Source organism: Lissotriton helveticus, chromosome 5_1 (genome assembly GCF_964261635.1).
Source record: "Lissotriton helveticus chromosome 5_1, aLisHel1.1, whole genome shotgun sequence".
Taxonomy (NCBI): domain Eukaryota; kingdom Metazoa; phylum Chordata; class Amphibia; order Caudata; family Salamandridae; genus Lissotriton; species Lissotriton helveticus.
Window position 1 is genome coordinate 1337723031 of NC_136065.1, and position 14869 is coordinate 1337737899.

The following is a 14869-nucleotide window of genomic DNA, read 5'->3' on the forward strand; positions in this document are numbered from 1 at the left end:
GATGTACAGAAGTTTAGGCCGGTATTAAATACAGTTCTAGAGGTACAATAAATTGAATACACATTTTGTAAAGCATGTAAATTTGGGTCTAGTCATGAACCATAAATACAACCATCTGATAAGGGGGACACAGGTGGCTCTCAATTTTGTTGGAGACCTAGTGTGTGCCAGTGTGTGTGTGTTTCCAGATGTCTGGCATGGAGAATGCGTGATCATCGCATGCAGTGTGCATGATATGTTCTGACTGGCTGAGTGTTCCTAACAATATGTGGAATCTGACTTTGTGGTATTTTGGGAATGTGCACCTTTGGCTAAATGTGTTTTATTGGGGCCAATCTCCACCGATCTGTTGTGGTGCAACTGCCTATCCGTGGGATCGATCTGGGTTTTCCCTGTTCGCACATTTGTCTTCGGGCTAAGTGTAACCCCACCTGTGACCTATCAATTGATAGGCTTGAGTTAGGGTCCCAGGGCCTGTCTGATCATGTATCTCTAACTCGAGGTTGATTGGGGGGATCATCTCCGGTGAATCTGACAGCAATGATACAAGTTTGTTATTACAAGAACATATAACATGGAGGTCATTGATATCACATTTCCAACATTCTCATTATTATGCGTACATTTGTTGTAGCGTACATCAACATCGTATTTACTGGTATTGACATTGTAATGCTGCATATATTATGGCGTAGATCGACATTGCTTTCACTGATGATAACAAAACCATCTCTAGGTCTTGTTTACTTCTATCAAGATGTGTTTCGGACATAATTATATACCCCTGAGTCAGGCCCAACTTAGGCATTCCCATTGAACAAAGATGTTGGGTTTCAGTCTCAATCTGATTCACAAATTGTTTCAATTCAGGGCTCCTTTCATGCTTATGAATCTTAATGACGGAGTCCTTAAAAGGCCTCAATTCAAGTCAACATATAGCTTATCAGTTTTGTTAAGAGAGTTATTTTTTAAACCAGAATTCCAGCATTCTATTCTTACATGGTTTAAGTACCTCTCCCAATTTAGAGGAGATAATGACTCACTCAATCCTTTACATTGTAAAGTTTGTCTGTGGCCACGGAGGATAATTTTGACTTTACCTTTACATTCCAACAAAATAAATAGAGAGCATTTTGTATAGAATGGATCTTTACTAACTGATAAGCATAGTTGGGTGTCATGTACATAGGCCGGTCATTGGAAGTGTGATAATTGGGTTCATCATTGGTACCACGTAAATGTTGCATCTGAGATCTTTTCCCCATAAAGAGAGTCTGGCAAAATGTTCATTTCCCCATCAGAGACTATGTGGAGGCCAAAGTAATTACATCATCCCAAATGCTAGACAGTGCAGTCTCTGTCCCTTCCTGGGTCAAAAACTGTCTGTTTGGAATGGTGAATGTGTATTTTTCTGGTATTTGTTCTGGAATTTGGGAACTACAAATTATATTACATTTGCTAGTGAGGGAACAATTGTAATGCAAAAGTGGACACCGTTCCCCTGAACTAACAGGTCATTTTTAAATTTTCAGCTATTTACAGTTGCAAAACATTTTGATTTAAGGTCGTAAATCCTGAATTTTCACTTTCGAAATGAGGATTCAAAGAATTTCCAACTTTAAATTGCCATTGTGACCATTGATAATGAGGTATTCTGGTAAATTTATCATACATTTAGGATTTGTGGAGCAGGTCTAGTTGATCCCACGGCACACTGCAAGTGGGTAGCCTTAGGGAAGGTGGACCTAACCTTTTGGGTGTTCACAGATATTTTAAATGGATTTTCACAGCTTGTACACTTAATGTTAGAGCTCAAAAACTCCGGAGTAAATGTACAAATTGGGTGTCTCGAAGACACTGACCCCCCCATTTCCAGGCGCTTTAGGGAAGGTGTTCCCTACATAAACATGTTTTGTCTGTTACATAAAAAATATATATATATATACATTTCTAACCTATTCAAAGGTCAATTAATTTGTACATGTGTCTATGAAATAATTTCCCTTTTTAGGTTTCGCCTGCCTAGTGCTTGCGCTGTGCTTTAGAAATCTATTGTTTTTAATGTAAACTTAAAGGGGACTTACATCCCTCCTCTCTTTCCTCGCTTCTCATTGGTTCCTGTGCGTGCCAGTTACCTTTTCTCCATTTCTATTGGCTGTAGCATATTTACCTGCATTTACCAATGCCTGTTCCTGGTCTGCTTCTCTAATCAGTTTCCTGCCGTCGAAATACTGTTAACATCTGCTTTGGTGGAACTAGATTTTCATAAAGCTTTGCCTTTTACTCTTGCAGCATATTTATAAAACAATTTATCATCTGGAGAGATTAAGGGCTAGATGTAGGTAAATAGGTTTTACTGATTCTAAAATACCGAATTTTACCGATTCGGTATTTTAGAATCGGTAAATCGGTAAAAAATACTGAATCGTTAAGATTCAGTATTTACCGAATCGGTAATTACCGATTCTGTATTTGCCATTGATTCCTATGGGCCTGGAGGCCCATAGGAATGAATGTCAATTACTGAATCGATAATTACCGATTCGGTAAAATTGGGAAAAAGTCAAGGGTGGCAGGGTGTCACTTTGACACCCGGTTGCACCCCTAATTAGTGCTGGTGTGCACATGTGGCATACATACATGCCCTAAGGGCATGTATGTCTGTCACATGGCACAGGTGTAAATGCACATTTATGCATTTACATAGGAATTCCTTATTTACCACCAACTAATAGTTGGTGGTAAATAACGAATTCTTAAAGCCCAAAAGCACTGTTTACAGTGCTTCCTACATCTCATTTACCGATTTGGTAAATACCGAATCCGAATCGGTAAATGATGATGGGGTAAATACCGAATCGCTAAATACCGATTCGTTATTTACCGAATCAGTAAAATAGCCTCCTACATAGGAAAAGGCTTTTACCGGTCGGTAACAGCCGATTTCGGGGGTTACCGACCGGTAAAAGCCTACCTACATAGAATCATAGAATGTTGTGCGCGTTGTCAAGACTCGAATGGGATCCCCAGCATTCGAGTCAGCAGCTCTGGCCACTGCGACACATCCTCTCCACTCCTGTGTTATCTGTTAGGAAGCTCTTTCCTTCTTCCCGACGATGATTGATGAAAACAGTTCTTTATTTATTACATATGGGAAACCAATGCATTACCAATGCTTGTTATGACTGTAAGGCATTCACGTTAACCAAGGGATTTGTGGCATAAGTAAATGGATGTACGAGAGAAGATTTTTCCATCAACCACATTCGTATATCACACCTAACCATCGCGGTTCCTCCGTGGGAGCGGAGGAGTTGTCACCACCCTGCACTGCTGCGCAGAAAGCTTGAAAAATAAAATATTAATCAAATGATTTTATTTACCATTTTAGTTTTTTATTCTCTGCCAGCAAACCGAGTGTGAGGGCAGGGCATGGCCAGTACGTCACTGCTGCCAATGTTTGGCAGCAGGGAGGAGTGCCCACTTAAGTTTGAAGTGCACATGTTGGTTTGGCCGTCTACCTTGGTACGACCAAACCGGCATGCACGATTCAAAATTCTCCAACCTGCTGGCTTGGACAGCTGAATTGGAGAGCAGGCACAGGCCTGTAGTGCCTTTTAGAGCACAGAGCCAGCCTGCTCCAGCCAAGCAAGACGCTTTGCTCATCCTGCTTAACAGCTTGAGAACAGGGTCTTGATTGGATTAGAGTGCTGACTGTAGGCTTAGCGCGCGGAGGATGTGCTGCAGAACATTGAGGTCATGTGGCAGAACATTGAGTGGCAGTGTAAGGTAAGTGATTTTGCAGTCTTGAAATAATTTTTGGTTATTTGTTTTTACAATTTTTTTACGTTTGCTCTTTTTGTCTGAAACAAGTCGGACCTTTTTATACAATGTTTAACCCTTTTAATGTTCTTAAATTAATTTTCTTCTTTTGTTGTCACTTTCTTTGCTTCTGTCATTGTTGCATTAATAAAATTTGTACGGCTTTGGCTCGCTTATTCAGATCATACCCCGAGAAATCTGATGAGGAGAAACTGCTGCTGGCCAAGAAACTGGAGCAGAAGGCGAAAGAAGGAGTTCCCACCACTGCCAAGGTTTGTCTACCCTAAATTCTGACAAGTCAACAGTGTCAACAATTGTGGTCAGATGTAGGAGAAGCATGTCTGGGCAGCTCTCCATAATGAGTCAAAATAGCATTATGATCCCACATCATCTGTTGCCACAGCCTTTTATCCAATCGTGTTGTGATGTATAGGTCAAGTACTTTCCATTTTATCAATTTCTTGAGTTTCTGTAGTGGTAATCTAGTCAGCTCTTGGGATTAAAAACTAAGCATTCTGCCACTTGCCCATGTTTTTCCACTGAGTGCTCCACTGGAGACCCATGCACAAATAACACCACTGAATAAAGTCAAAGTGACACAGTTGTCTGAGTTACAATGTAGTGCGGTGCAGGGAAATGGCCCACAACTTGAACCTGGTGACTGCTAGGCTGAACAAACCATGTGCATGTAGGCAGCATCCTCAAAGAGGCATGGGCTGCTCTTGAAACCTACCCCGATAGTTGTCTCTGAGGAGCTGCTACATCAAAACCAAAGAGTGATATGCATCATGAGACAAGGACGATTCTCTAGGATCTTTTCTAGTAAGAGTGACACTAAAGTGATGCCGTTCCTTTGATATACTGAGCCTCTGGATTTTCATCTCTTTTGTTCATGGGCACCTGACAAACCCAATGAAGATGGTGGAAGGAATATGTGGTTGGGATTGGCATTATTCCTATCTTTGCCCAGCAGCCACATCCACCTCATAAACTTAGTTAACTTATTCTGCTCGAAAACCACTAACATTTGTTCAGAAGACTTCCTCTGCATGCATTCTAATGACACACACCTCTCTCATTTTTGCCAAAATCCCCCACAAAGTTCACTCATACCTTTTTGTAACCTGAAGGGGTAATAAAAAGGGTTGCTTTCTTCTGTGTTTTCATTGTTGATATCACCATTTTTAAATGATTGCAATTCCAAGTTGTATCAGGATCCTAACAAAATAATTCATTTGATCCAGAGATTACTAAAATAGTAAATTATTTGTGTTTCATTGTCTAGTTTCAATTCATCAAGCAAGAGAATATTCATTTATATTTTGTCTAACATTGAGACAACATGGTAGACGATGAAGTCCCAATAGGTGAGAAGATCAATATCATCTTTGCTTTGTAAAGAAAGATCCACATGCAGCTCGCATATCTTTATCTCATTGCATAATCCTGTCTTAGATTCTTTACAGGCCAATGTACTTTTCATGTTCCAAATATGATTCACCTAACTGCAGAGTAGTCCATATTGGGAAACAGAACACCTTCTAAATCAGTGTTTTACTACATAAAATTGTGTGTGAAAAAAGATGTGATCTCAGTGAGAAAAGACACATTGATGATTTAGTTTCTCCTTGCAGCTGTTCAGATAGCCTAGGTGGTTTACAGCAGGTAGTTTCTATTTAAGCTGTTTCTCATATAGCAGAATTCACTGCAATACTAATTTGCTAAGTATTCTAGGAAAAAGGATGTTGAAGGCCATGACACCATGTGGCAGTGAAGACATGTATATCACTCTCTCGTCATGGATGGGAATATTTACGTTTATCACTAAATAGGAATCGAGATAAGACATGTCTGGGCATCACCAAATGTTTGTAGTTTATGCAGTTAGTCTTGTCTTCCATCAGTTACAGACTTTAATATCTCTGTATGTTTTTATGTCTTATATATCATTCTCTTTCTTTTTCCCCAACTCCTATTCAGCTGAAAATTGATGAGTTCGAATCGAATGTGAATGAAATTAAGGACCCGTACCCTTCTGCTGACTTTCCAGGTGAGAATGGGAACTTATACTCAGGAAACAGGATTATGGCATGCAATTCTCTCTTGGACGCTGTATGATGTTTCTTTTCTCTGGAGCATGGTTTAACCCGTGCCTGTAGTTGGTTCAGATGGATACTAGGGGAAAGTAGGAATATAGTTTAAAATATACTTTGCAATGATGGGCACTGAGCCTACAGTGAGGGATCTCTTTAGATTTGCTTCTAGGGGCTTTTCCAGCATTTCTGAACCCAAAACAAATGTTCCTCACTCTTGTGTTTTACATCTTTCATCCTTTACTTTCCTCCCTACATCCTCTGGTGGTAATATGATCCTCCATTCTCTTGTTGTGCAGACTTTCCTTTCCCAAATCATTTTTGCTGTCCTGTCCTTCCTTCTTTTCTCCTTGTTCAGCTACAACCATACACAGCACAACCATAGGGCCAATTACCCATGAGCATGTTTGTGTCTTTTATATCAGAATACATGCTCAACTAACACCCTTGACCATCATTGCTTGATCCATAATAGACACAAGAAGTTGATGTATTTGATGCCATCAGTTAAATTTATTATAAATTTACATTATAGGACATAATGGGAAACCACTTATTGGATCCACACGCAATTCTTATTCTGGGTGCAGGCTCCCTGTGGTGGGCATAGGCAGAATGCTTCTCTGCTTTCACTGCAGGCCTACATGTAATGCAGAGTTTGCGCTCAATATTCTTCAAGTGGTGAAACATTTGGACCAAATCATGTATATGAACTGTGTTAGAAATGGGATTCCTGGTTACCTGAGGTATGCACCCAGGCTAGGCAGAGACCACCAATCTAGCCAATCAATCAATCAATCACTGCATTTATAGAGCGCGCTACTCACCCGTGAGGGTCTGAAGGCGCTGGATGGGGGGGGGGTGTGCTGCTACTGCTCGAATAACCGGGTCTTGAGGTGTTTCCTGAAGGTGAGGTGGTCCTGGGTCAGTCGTAGGTGTGCAGGGAGGGAGTTCCATGTTTTGGCTGCCAGGTAGGAGAACGATCTTCCTCCGGTGGTGGTTCTGCGAATCCGTGGGATGGTGGCGAGGGCGAGGCTGGCGGAGCGGAGCTGGCGGGTGGGAGTGTAGAACGAGAGGCGGTTGTTGAGGTATTCGGGGCCCATGTCGTGGAGCGCTTTGTGTGCATGGGTGAGGAGCCTGAACGTGATCCTCTTGCTGACGGGGAGCCAGTGCAGGTTTCTTAGGTGGGCGGGTATGTGGCTGTGGCGAGGGATGCCGAGGATGAGTCGTGCGGAGGCGTTCTGTATGCGTTGTAGTCGTTTCTGGAGTTTGGGGGTGGTTCCTGCGTATAGGGCGTTTCAGTAGTCCAGGCGGCTGGTGACGAGGGCCTGGGTGACGGTCTTTCTGGTTTTGGTGGGGATCCACTGGAAGATTTTTCGGAGCATGTGCAGGGTGTTGAAGCAAGAGGACGAGACGGCGTTGGATTGCTTGGTCATTGAGAGGGAGGAGTCCAGGATGAATCCCAGGTTGCGAGCGTGGTCCGAGGGTGTCGGCGCGGAGCCCAGCGCCGTGGGCCACCAGGAGTCGTCCCAGGCGGGTGGGGATTGTCCGAGGATGAGGACTTCCGTCTTGTCTGAGTTCAGCTTCAAGCGGCGGAGCTTCATCCATTCTGCAACGTCTTTCATTCCTTCCTGGAGGTTGTTTTTGGCGGTGGCTGGGTCTTTGGTGAGAGAGAGTATCAGCTGGGTGTCGTCGGCTTAGGAGATGATGTTGATGTTGTGTTTGTGTGAGATGGCGGCGAGGGGGGGTCATGTAGATATTGAAGAGGGTTGGGCTGAGCGAGGAGCCTTGGGGGACGCCGCAGATGATCTCGGTGGCCGCTGAGCGGAAGGGAGAGAGGCGGACTCTCTGGGTTCTGCCGGAGAGGAACGAGGTGATCCAGTCCAGGGCCTTTCCTTGGATCCCAGTGTTGAAGAGGCGGGTTATTAGGTTGCGGTGGCATACGGTATCAAAGGCTGCCGAGAGGTCCAGGAGGATGGGAGCGGTTGTTTCTCCGTTGTCCATCATGGTCCTGATGTCGTCGGTGGCTGCGATGAGGGCGGTCTCGGTGCTGTGGTTGGCTCGAAATCCGGACTGGGACGGGTCGAGCGAGTTGTTTGCCTCGAGGAATACAGTCAGCTGTTTATTGACGGTCTTCTCGATGACTTTCGCCGGGAAGGGAAGAAGAGAAATGGGGCGGATGTTTTTGAGGTCTTTGGGGTCTGCCATGGGTTTCTTCAGAAGGGGGTTGATTTCTGCGTGCTTCCAGCTCTCAGGGAAGGTGGCTGACATGAAGGAGTTGTTAATGACGTTCCGGAGGTGGGGTGCGATGATGATGTCGGCTTTGTTGAAGATATGATGGGGGCATGGGTCCGAGGGGGAGCCGGAGTGGATGGTGTTCATGACGTGGGTGGTGTCTTCAGTGCTGATGGGTGTCCAGGTGCTGAGGGTGGTGGTGGGGGTCGTTGGTTCGGTGACCGGAGGCGGAGTCTGGGGTCCGAAGCTGTTGTTTATATCTGTGATCTTGCGGTGGAAGAATGTGGCGAGGGAGTTGCAGAGGTCTTGTGATGGTGTGATGTCGCTGTTGCTGGCGCTGGGGTTGGAGTGCTCTTTGACGATGCTGAAGAGTTCCTTGCTGTTGTGGGTGTTGTTGTCTAGCCGCTCTTTGAACGATGCCCTTTTGGTGGTGCGGATCAGCTGGTAGTGTTCGCGAGTGGCATTCTTGAGGGCTGTCAGGTTTTCTGTTGTTCGTTCATGGCGCCAGGTATTTTCGAGGGTTCGGCAGGATTTCTTTGATTCTTTGAGGGCGTCTGTGAACCATGATGTTTTCCTGTTGCCGGTCTTGCTTGGAGGGTTCTTCAGTGGGGCGAGGTTGTCGGCGCAGTAGGTGATCCACTGTGCGAGGTTGTGGGCTGCTTCGTTGGTGTTCGCGGTGTCGGCTGGCGGGTTCTGGTTTAGTGATGAGAGGAGCTGGTCTGTGGTGATTTTGCTCCAGCATCTGCGGGGTATTTGTCGTGTGCAGTGGTGCGATGTATTCTTTTCGAAGGTGCAGTGGATGCATCTGTGGTTGGTCCAGTGTAGTACGGTGGAGTGGCTGAAGGAGACGTGGCTGCTGGCGGAGCAGATGGGGTTGAGCGTGTGGCCGGCGAGGTGGGTGGGGGTGTTCACCAGTTGTTTGAGTCCGAGGTTCACGAAGTTGTCGAGCACGGTGGAGGTGCTGTTGTCGTTGTTTTTCTCCAGGTGGAACTTCAGGTTCCCTAGGAGGATGTATTCTGGTGAGGCTAGGGCGTGCGGGCTGATGAAGTCGGCAATGGTTTCGCTGAATTGTGTGCGCGGGCCTGGGGGTCTGTAGATGAGCGTTCCTCTAAGGGTGGTCTTGGGGTCAGTGTGAATCAGGAAGTGAAGGTGGTCGGCGGCGGAGAGTGTGTCTTCGATGTTGGTCGTGATGTTGATGGTGTTCCTGTAGACGATGGTGATTCCTCCTCCGGTTTGGTTGAGTCGGTCCTTCCGGGTGATTTTGTAGCCGTCCGGGATCGCTATGGTGATGTCGGGGGCCGAGGAAGCGTTCATCCAGGTTTCCGTGAGGAAGGCGACGTTCGGTGCTGTTGTGTCGAGGAGGTCCCAGAGTTCAACGGCGTGTTTGTGGACGGAGCGGGTGTTGGGGAGGATGCACTTGAGGTTGTTGTTGCTGTTGCTGCTGTGTTTGGTGGGTGGGGGGCAGGTTCGAAGGCAGGTGAATTTGCAGGCTTTGCAGGCGAAGGGTCCATGGGTTCGTTTCGGGGTGACTCGGTAGCAGGCGGGTTGTTGTCTGGTGTTGAGTGCGTTGAGGGTGGCGGAGTCATATCTCAGTCGGGTACTCTGGGTGCGGCGGGGGTCAGGGGTTCTGGCGAGCCAGCGGCGTGCCCGCTGTGCAGCCTCCATATGAGGGTCTGTGGGAGGGAGGAGCAGCTGGGAGGCGGGAGCGGGGTGGCGAATGGGACAGCGGGGGGCGGGGCCGCAGGGGCCGCTGAGAAAGTACCTTGGATGGAGCAAAGCATCGACGCTGAGAACTTGATGTGTCAATCTTTTCCATGCATTCGGGTTGCCTCTTCACCGTAGAGCTTCCCTGAAGGGCAGGCAATGCGTTGTCCTCAAGCCGTGAAGAATATATTCATCGGCTTGCGCAGGCTGTGGAATAGCTGTTGTTGAACAGCCTCTGCATCTGGGGCGAAGAGCGTTGCTTCCGACTAGCGCAGTGGTAACAATATGTTGGTTTTGTGGAAAAACAGCTGCAGAGCCCACCTCTGAGGCCCAGTACATGGAGAGGGCACCTCAGGCAAAGTGAGGGCTCAAAGAAGGCAGAGACCAGCAGCCAGCAGAATTGCAGGAGGTCCCTGAGGATGTGTCCCTGAGACTTCAAAAACAGGAGGCAGGCCAGCAAGCCCTTGGAGAGCACTTGGAGAGAAGGCAGAGTCCAGCTCTCCTTCAACACATTCAGGGAGCAGCAAGGCACCAATCAGGAAAGCAGTCATTCCAAAAACGCAGTCCAGTTGAGTCCTTTAAGCAGCTCAGGAGTCCTTCTGACAGAGTCTTAGTTCAATATCCAGAGGTGTCTGATTTTAGGGGATAAGTAACCCATTACTTATACCCAAAAGGGCCTTTGATGTAGGGGGTGACTTCAAATCAGCTCTCTGAAGTGTACAAGGATCCCTTTCAACTCAGGCCTGTAGCCAGGCTATCTGTGGGGGATAAATCAGTGCTTTGTGTGTGGACAGAACACTACCTATTGAAGTGGAAGTGGCAGCCCCTACCATTTCGCCCTGCGCAGGAACACCCATCAGAATGCAGAATAATGCAGATGAGTGCTCAGAATGGAGATGAGCCTCACCTTCCTGTATTTGTGGCTGTCTAAAGGGAATGCAGTGTTGCTATCACCCAACCCAGATGAGTATTGGAGACAGGTTGTCAGGCACAAAGAAGCAGTAAGTACAGAGAAATGTCGACTTTCTAAATGTGGGTTTTCTATAACAGTAATGTTAAATCCAACTTCACCAGTAAGGAGGATTTATCATTACTATTCCAAAGATATGAAAAAGCTACTCCTCTCTGATCAGGAATTATAGCTTAACAGTGTATTAAGGAATTCCCATTGCTGGCCTGTGAGAGGGGTAGGCGTCACAGTAGTGAAAACGAAATAGGCTGTTTGTCACTACCAAGACATGCAAAATTTACAGGTACATGTCCATACCTTTTACTAACATGGATCCCTGCCCTTTGGGGTTACTTAGGGCCTACCTTAGGATTGATATATAATAAAATAGGAGTTTAAGGCTTGGCAAGTAGTTTTAGATGCCACGTCGAAGTGGCAGTAAACTGCACACACAGACACTGCAGTGGAAGGCCTGAGATGGGTTTGAATGGCTGCTTCTGTGGGTGGCACAGTCAGAGCTGCAGCTCACTAGTAGCATTTAAAGTACAGGCCCTGGGTATATGCTATAATAATTTACAAGGGACTTACCAGTACAACAAATATGCCAAACAGGTATACACCAATGTCATCATACATATGGGGGATGCACATTAACTTTAGCGCTGGTTAGCAGTGGTAAAGCGCTCCGTGACTAAGGCCATCAATAAGAATAAGCAAACGTGGAGGTAAAAAGCAAAAAGTTCAGAAGTTTACCCTAAAGATGCCAATTCTACCAAATGTGACGTCTGTGCCTTTGTTTGATAAAGTTGGGGCCATCAATGTAATATGAGATTAAAATACATCACAAAGTAATAGAGCATGGTGGTGGTGTGGTGATGGAAGGTGCACTGGGCACCGTCACATACCATTACAGTACTCCATTACTTTGTGACTTCTAATCTCATACTGCTTTACAGTTTGTTGAGGTGGCAAAGTGCTTGAACAGCAATTGAACAGTAAGATAGTATTTTCGGTGTTTGGTGCTTCAGAAAGGTCAGTCAGACTGGTTAGTCGGGGATTTAGCAATAGTTTCACTCAGCAGCCACCACATTGGCTTATACCATGCTTTGTACTCCCAAGAAATATCCCATCTTCCCTATTAGGCGATATTCCTGCTTCCACTTCAGTGACAAACCAGGGTGTGGGAGCCCCATTCTCATACCTAGAACTAGTGACCATTGAACGAGGTTTGTGTGAATCTGTAGATATATCTGGAAGTTGACACTGAGTGAATACATCTGTGCAATGAATGATAGCTGATAAATGTTCTTTCTCAACTGTTTACTTTTAGTGCTGAGGCAAATGTTAATTTGCATAAAGGTTATAGGGTAGTCAGTAGGAAAAGTAAAATATCTTGCTGAGATTAATCTCTAAAAATCCAATGATTAAACATTTAAAGTTTCAACATTTTATAAATTATACATTATTTCATTACTATATATGTAATACAATAAGATTATTATATACAACTGAAAAACGGTCAACCAAGGTAAATGTTACATTTACCTTACGCAGAACAAATGGTTTCTTTGTGCCCGGGGGCTAAGGATTATGCATGTGTTCGCTCTATCATTATATGGTTCTTGCACTTCCGGGTCCTCTCTCCTTCATCCTTCAGCCCCTGCCCTGCACCTCTCTCTGATTGACTCTTTTACACCTCTTGACTTTTTTCTTCCAGGGGACGATGAGGAAGAGGAGCCGGAGATCCCCATCAGCCCACGCCCGCGTCCTCTAGCTGACATCCAGCTGAAGGAGAAGGCTGTGCCCATGCCCGAGGCCAGCTCCTTTTTCATCTTCAGTCCAACCAACAAGTAAGTCTGGCTTCCTATCGCCCCCTTCATTGTCATCGACCTCTTGAAACAGCTAGCGGTTAAAACCTCATGTTTGGGATGTTTCTGATGAAATAAAAGTTCTCTATCTAGAACTCTCCTTCACTCATTGGAGTTAGGTGTCAAATACCTTAATTAAATACATACATGTAGTTTGTAGGGAATGCATATAATCTTCTTCTTTACAGATAATTCCATAAATTATACAATCCTTTAATTTAGAACCACATTTTCCTGTAGTTCGTGAAGTAAAAATGACACCAGAATCAGAAATAACAATGGTAAAAACGGTAAAAAGACAAGTGCTCTTGTGGCACTGCTGAGCCGAAGCATATCCTGAGTCCACTACTTCCTCACGTGTTCAAGGATATGTTTGCTCACAAACATTAGAGCTGAGCATGTGCTGAGCTAATTAGACCCCTCGTTCACAATGCCAGTCCCGCTCTGAGTTAAAATTGGCAGCAGCCAGTCTCTCTAGAGCTTTGGTGGTTCTCTCCTCTATAATCTCATTAGATCTTTAACCCCTTCGCTGTGGGGTGTTTTCCCCCCGCTGTGCGGGGGGAGGGGGGCCGCGCACGGCGTCGCTGTGCTGGTGACGAGCTCAGCCCGTCATGAGGCGCAGCAGAGCTGCACGCGGAGCTGCACGCGGAGCTGCACGCGGAGCTGCACTCATGAGCTCGTCACGGCCACACCCGTTTTCAAACGTTCAGCACAGCGGGGAAATTATCCCCGCGTGCGAACGTTCCAACGGCCGTGACGAGCTCAGCTCATCAAGAGTCCAGCTGGACTGTGCCTTATGACGAGCTGAGCTCATCATGAGCATAGAAGAGGTTAAAGGGGAGCTTTCCAACCTGTAACTTAGTAACCATGTGCCTTCTGTGAAGGAGGAGCAACAGTGTATACTAGAATTCCAGCTGGATATTGTTTTGTGATGAAGTTAGAGCATGCTTTTCAGCATGGTATTCATGCTACAGTCGGGAAGGGAATGCTGGCCTCATTGGAGCTAACTCATCTTTAAATACTTCCTCAAGGATTCACTGCAGGGCCCAAGCCTAAATCTTGCAAACACCTAGATATTAGCCTACCCAGTGCAGGCCTTTGGCGCTCCCCACCTTACAACAATCCCAGCAGCTTCACTTTGTAACCGTGCCTACGCTCCATTGCAACTTTTCAACTAGGCTTCATTGGCCTCCGACCCATCCCTCACTCGTACTGTATTGATCTAATTTCTGAGGACAACATTACTGTCTGCAAAGAAAACTCCTTACATCTTCCCAATAAAACCACCAGAACCTGCATGGGCATTATGCTCTAAATTCCATAATGCATAACGTGTCTATGGCACTGTATTGACTTAAAACACTGTTAACACCTTGCCAAAACGGAGCCTCCAAATGTATCATTTAAATGTAGCCTTCTATTTACCTCCTGCCATGTGCAGGAAAAGTGCACTTTTCTCCTTAAGTGGAAACCATGAGTCTGATTGCCTTCCCCTTACTTAATCATATTGTTGAACTCTCTCTAGGGAATACCTCCAAATGAATATTGTTTTATTCAACATGGCCAGTTTAGTCACAGCCATTAACTTGAACAAGGAACATCCCTCACTACCTTGTAAGCACCACAATAAACTCTAGAATGGCCAGAAGAGTCAAGCTGGCACTTAATGGTAGTCATCAGCATAGGGGTGGACAGTTATCTACTTGTGGATTGCTGCTCATCACCTGCAGACCTCACATCTTCACACACCGCTGATGATTAGGTTTTGTACTTATATGGTAACAAGTGATCTCTGGTTCTCTGGTCTTGTATTGAGGTGGGCAGCACAGAATACCTGCACTGGCTGGGTTACATACCTAGTACAACTCTGGGACATGTGACTGGGGGAAAGTAGAGTCCGAAGATCTCTTGTTTAATGGCTATCTTGTCTGTACCTTTTCAGGTTTCGAATCCTGTGTCATCGAATTATCAATGCCACAACGTTCACCAATATTATCCTGCTCTTCATCCTCCTCAGTAGTATTTCCCTGGCTGCTGAGGACCCCATCAGGCAGGATTCATTCAGAAACATGGTAACGTCTATATCACTTCATAAGACTACCTCATTGCTGCCTCACTGCCCGCACACACTACAACAAAGCCACCCACATTTTTATTTCAGTGGACTCTTCAAGAGAGTCCTGATTGTGCCTACATAC

General features: G+C 45.6%; 1 protein-coding gene across 2 annotated transcripts in view; it reads left to right on the forward strand.

The window, feature by feature from the left end:
* CACNA1S (calcium voltage-gated channel subunit alpha1 S) overlaps positions 1 to 14869 on the forward strand; it is a 488710-nt gene that overhangs the window by 234570 nt on the left and 239271 nt on the right. For both annotated transcript variants that reach the window (XM_078644201.1, XM_078644202.1), the window contains exons 15-18: positions 4004 to 4094; positions 5803 to 5872; positions 12521 to 12653; positions 14614 to 14743. In XM_078644201.1, coding sequence (XP_078500327.1) covers positions 4004 to 4094; positions 5803 to 5872; positions 12521 to 12653; positions 14614 to 14743 — 424 coding nt within the window. The remainder of the gene's footprint in view (positions 1 to 4003; positions 4095 to 5802; positions 5873 to 12520; positions 12654 to 14613; positions 14744 to 14869) is intronic.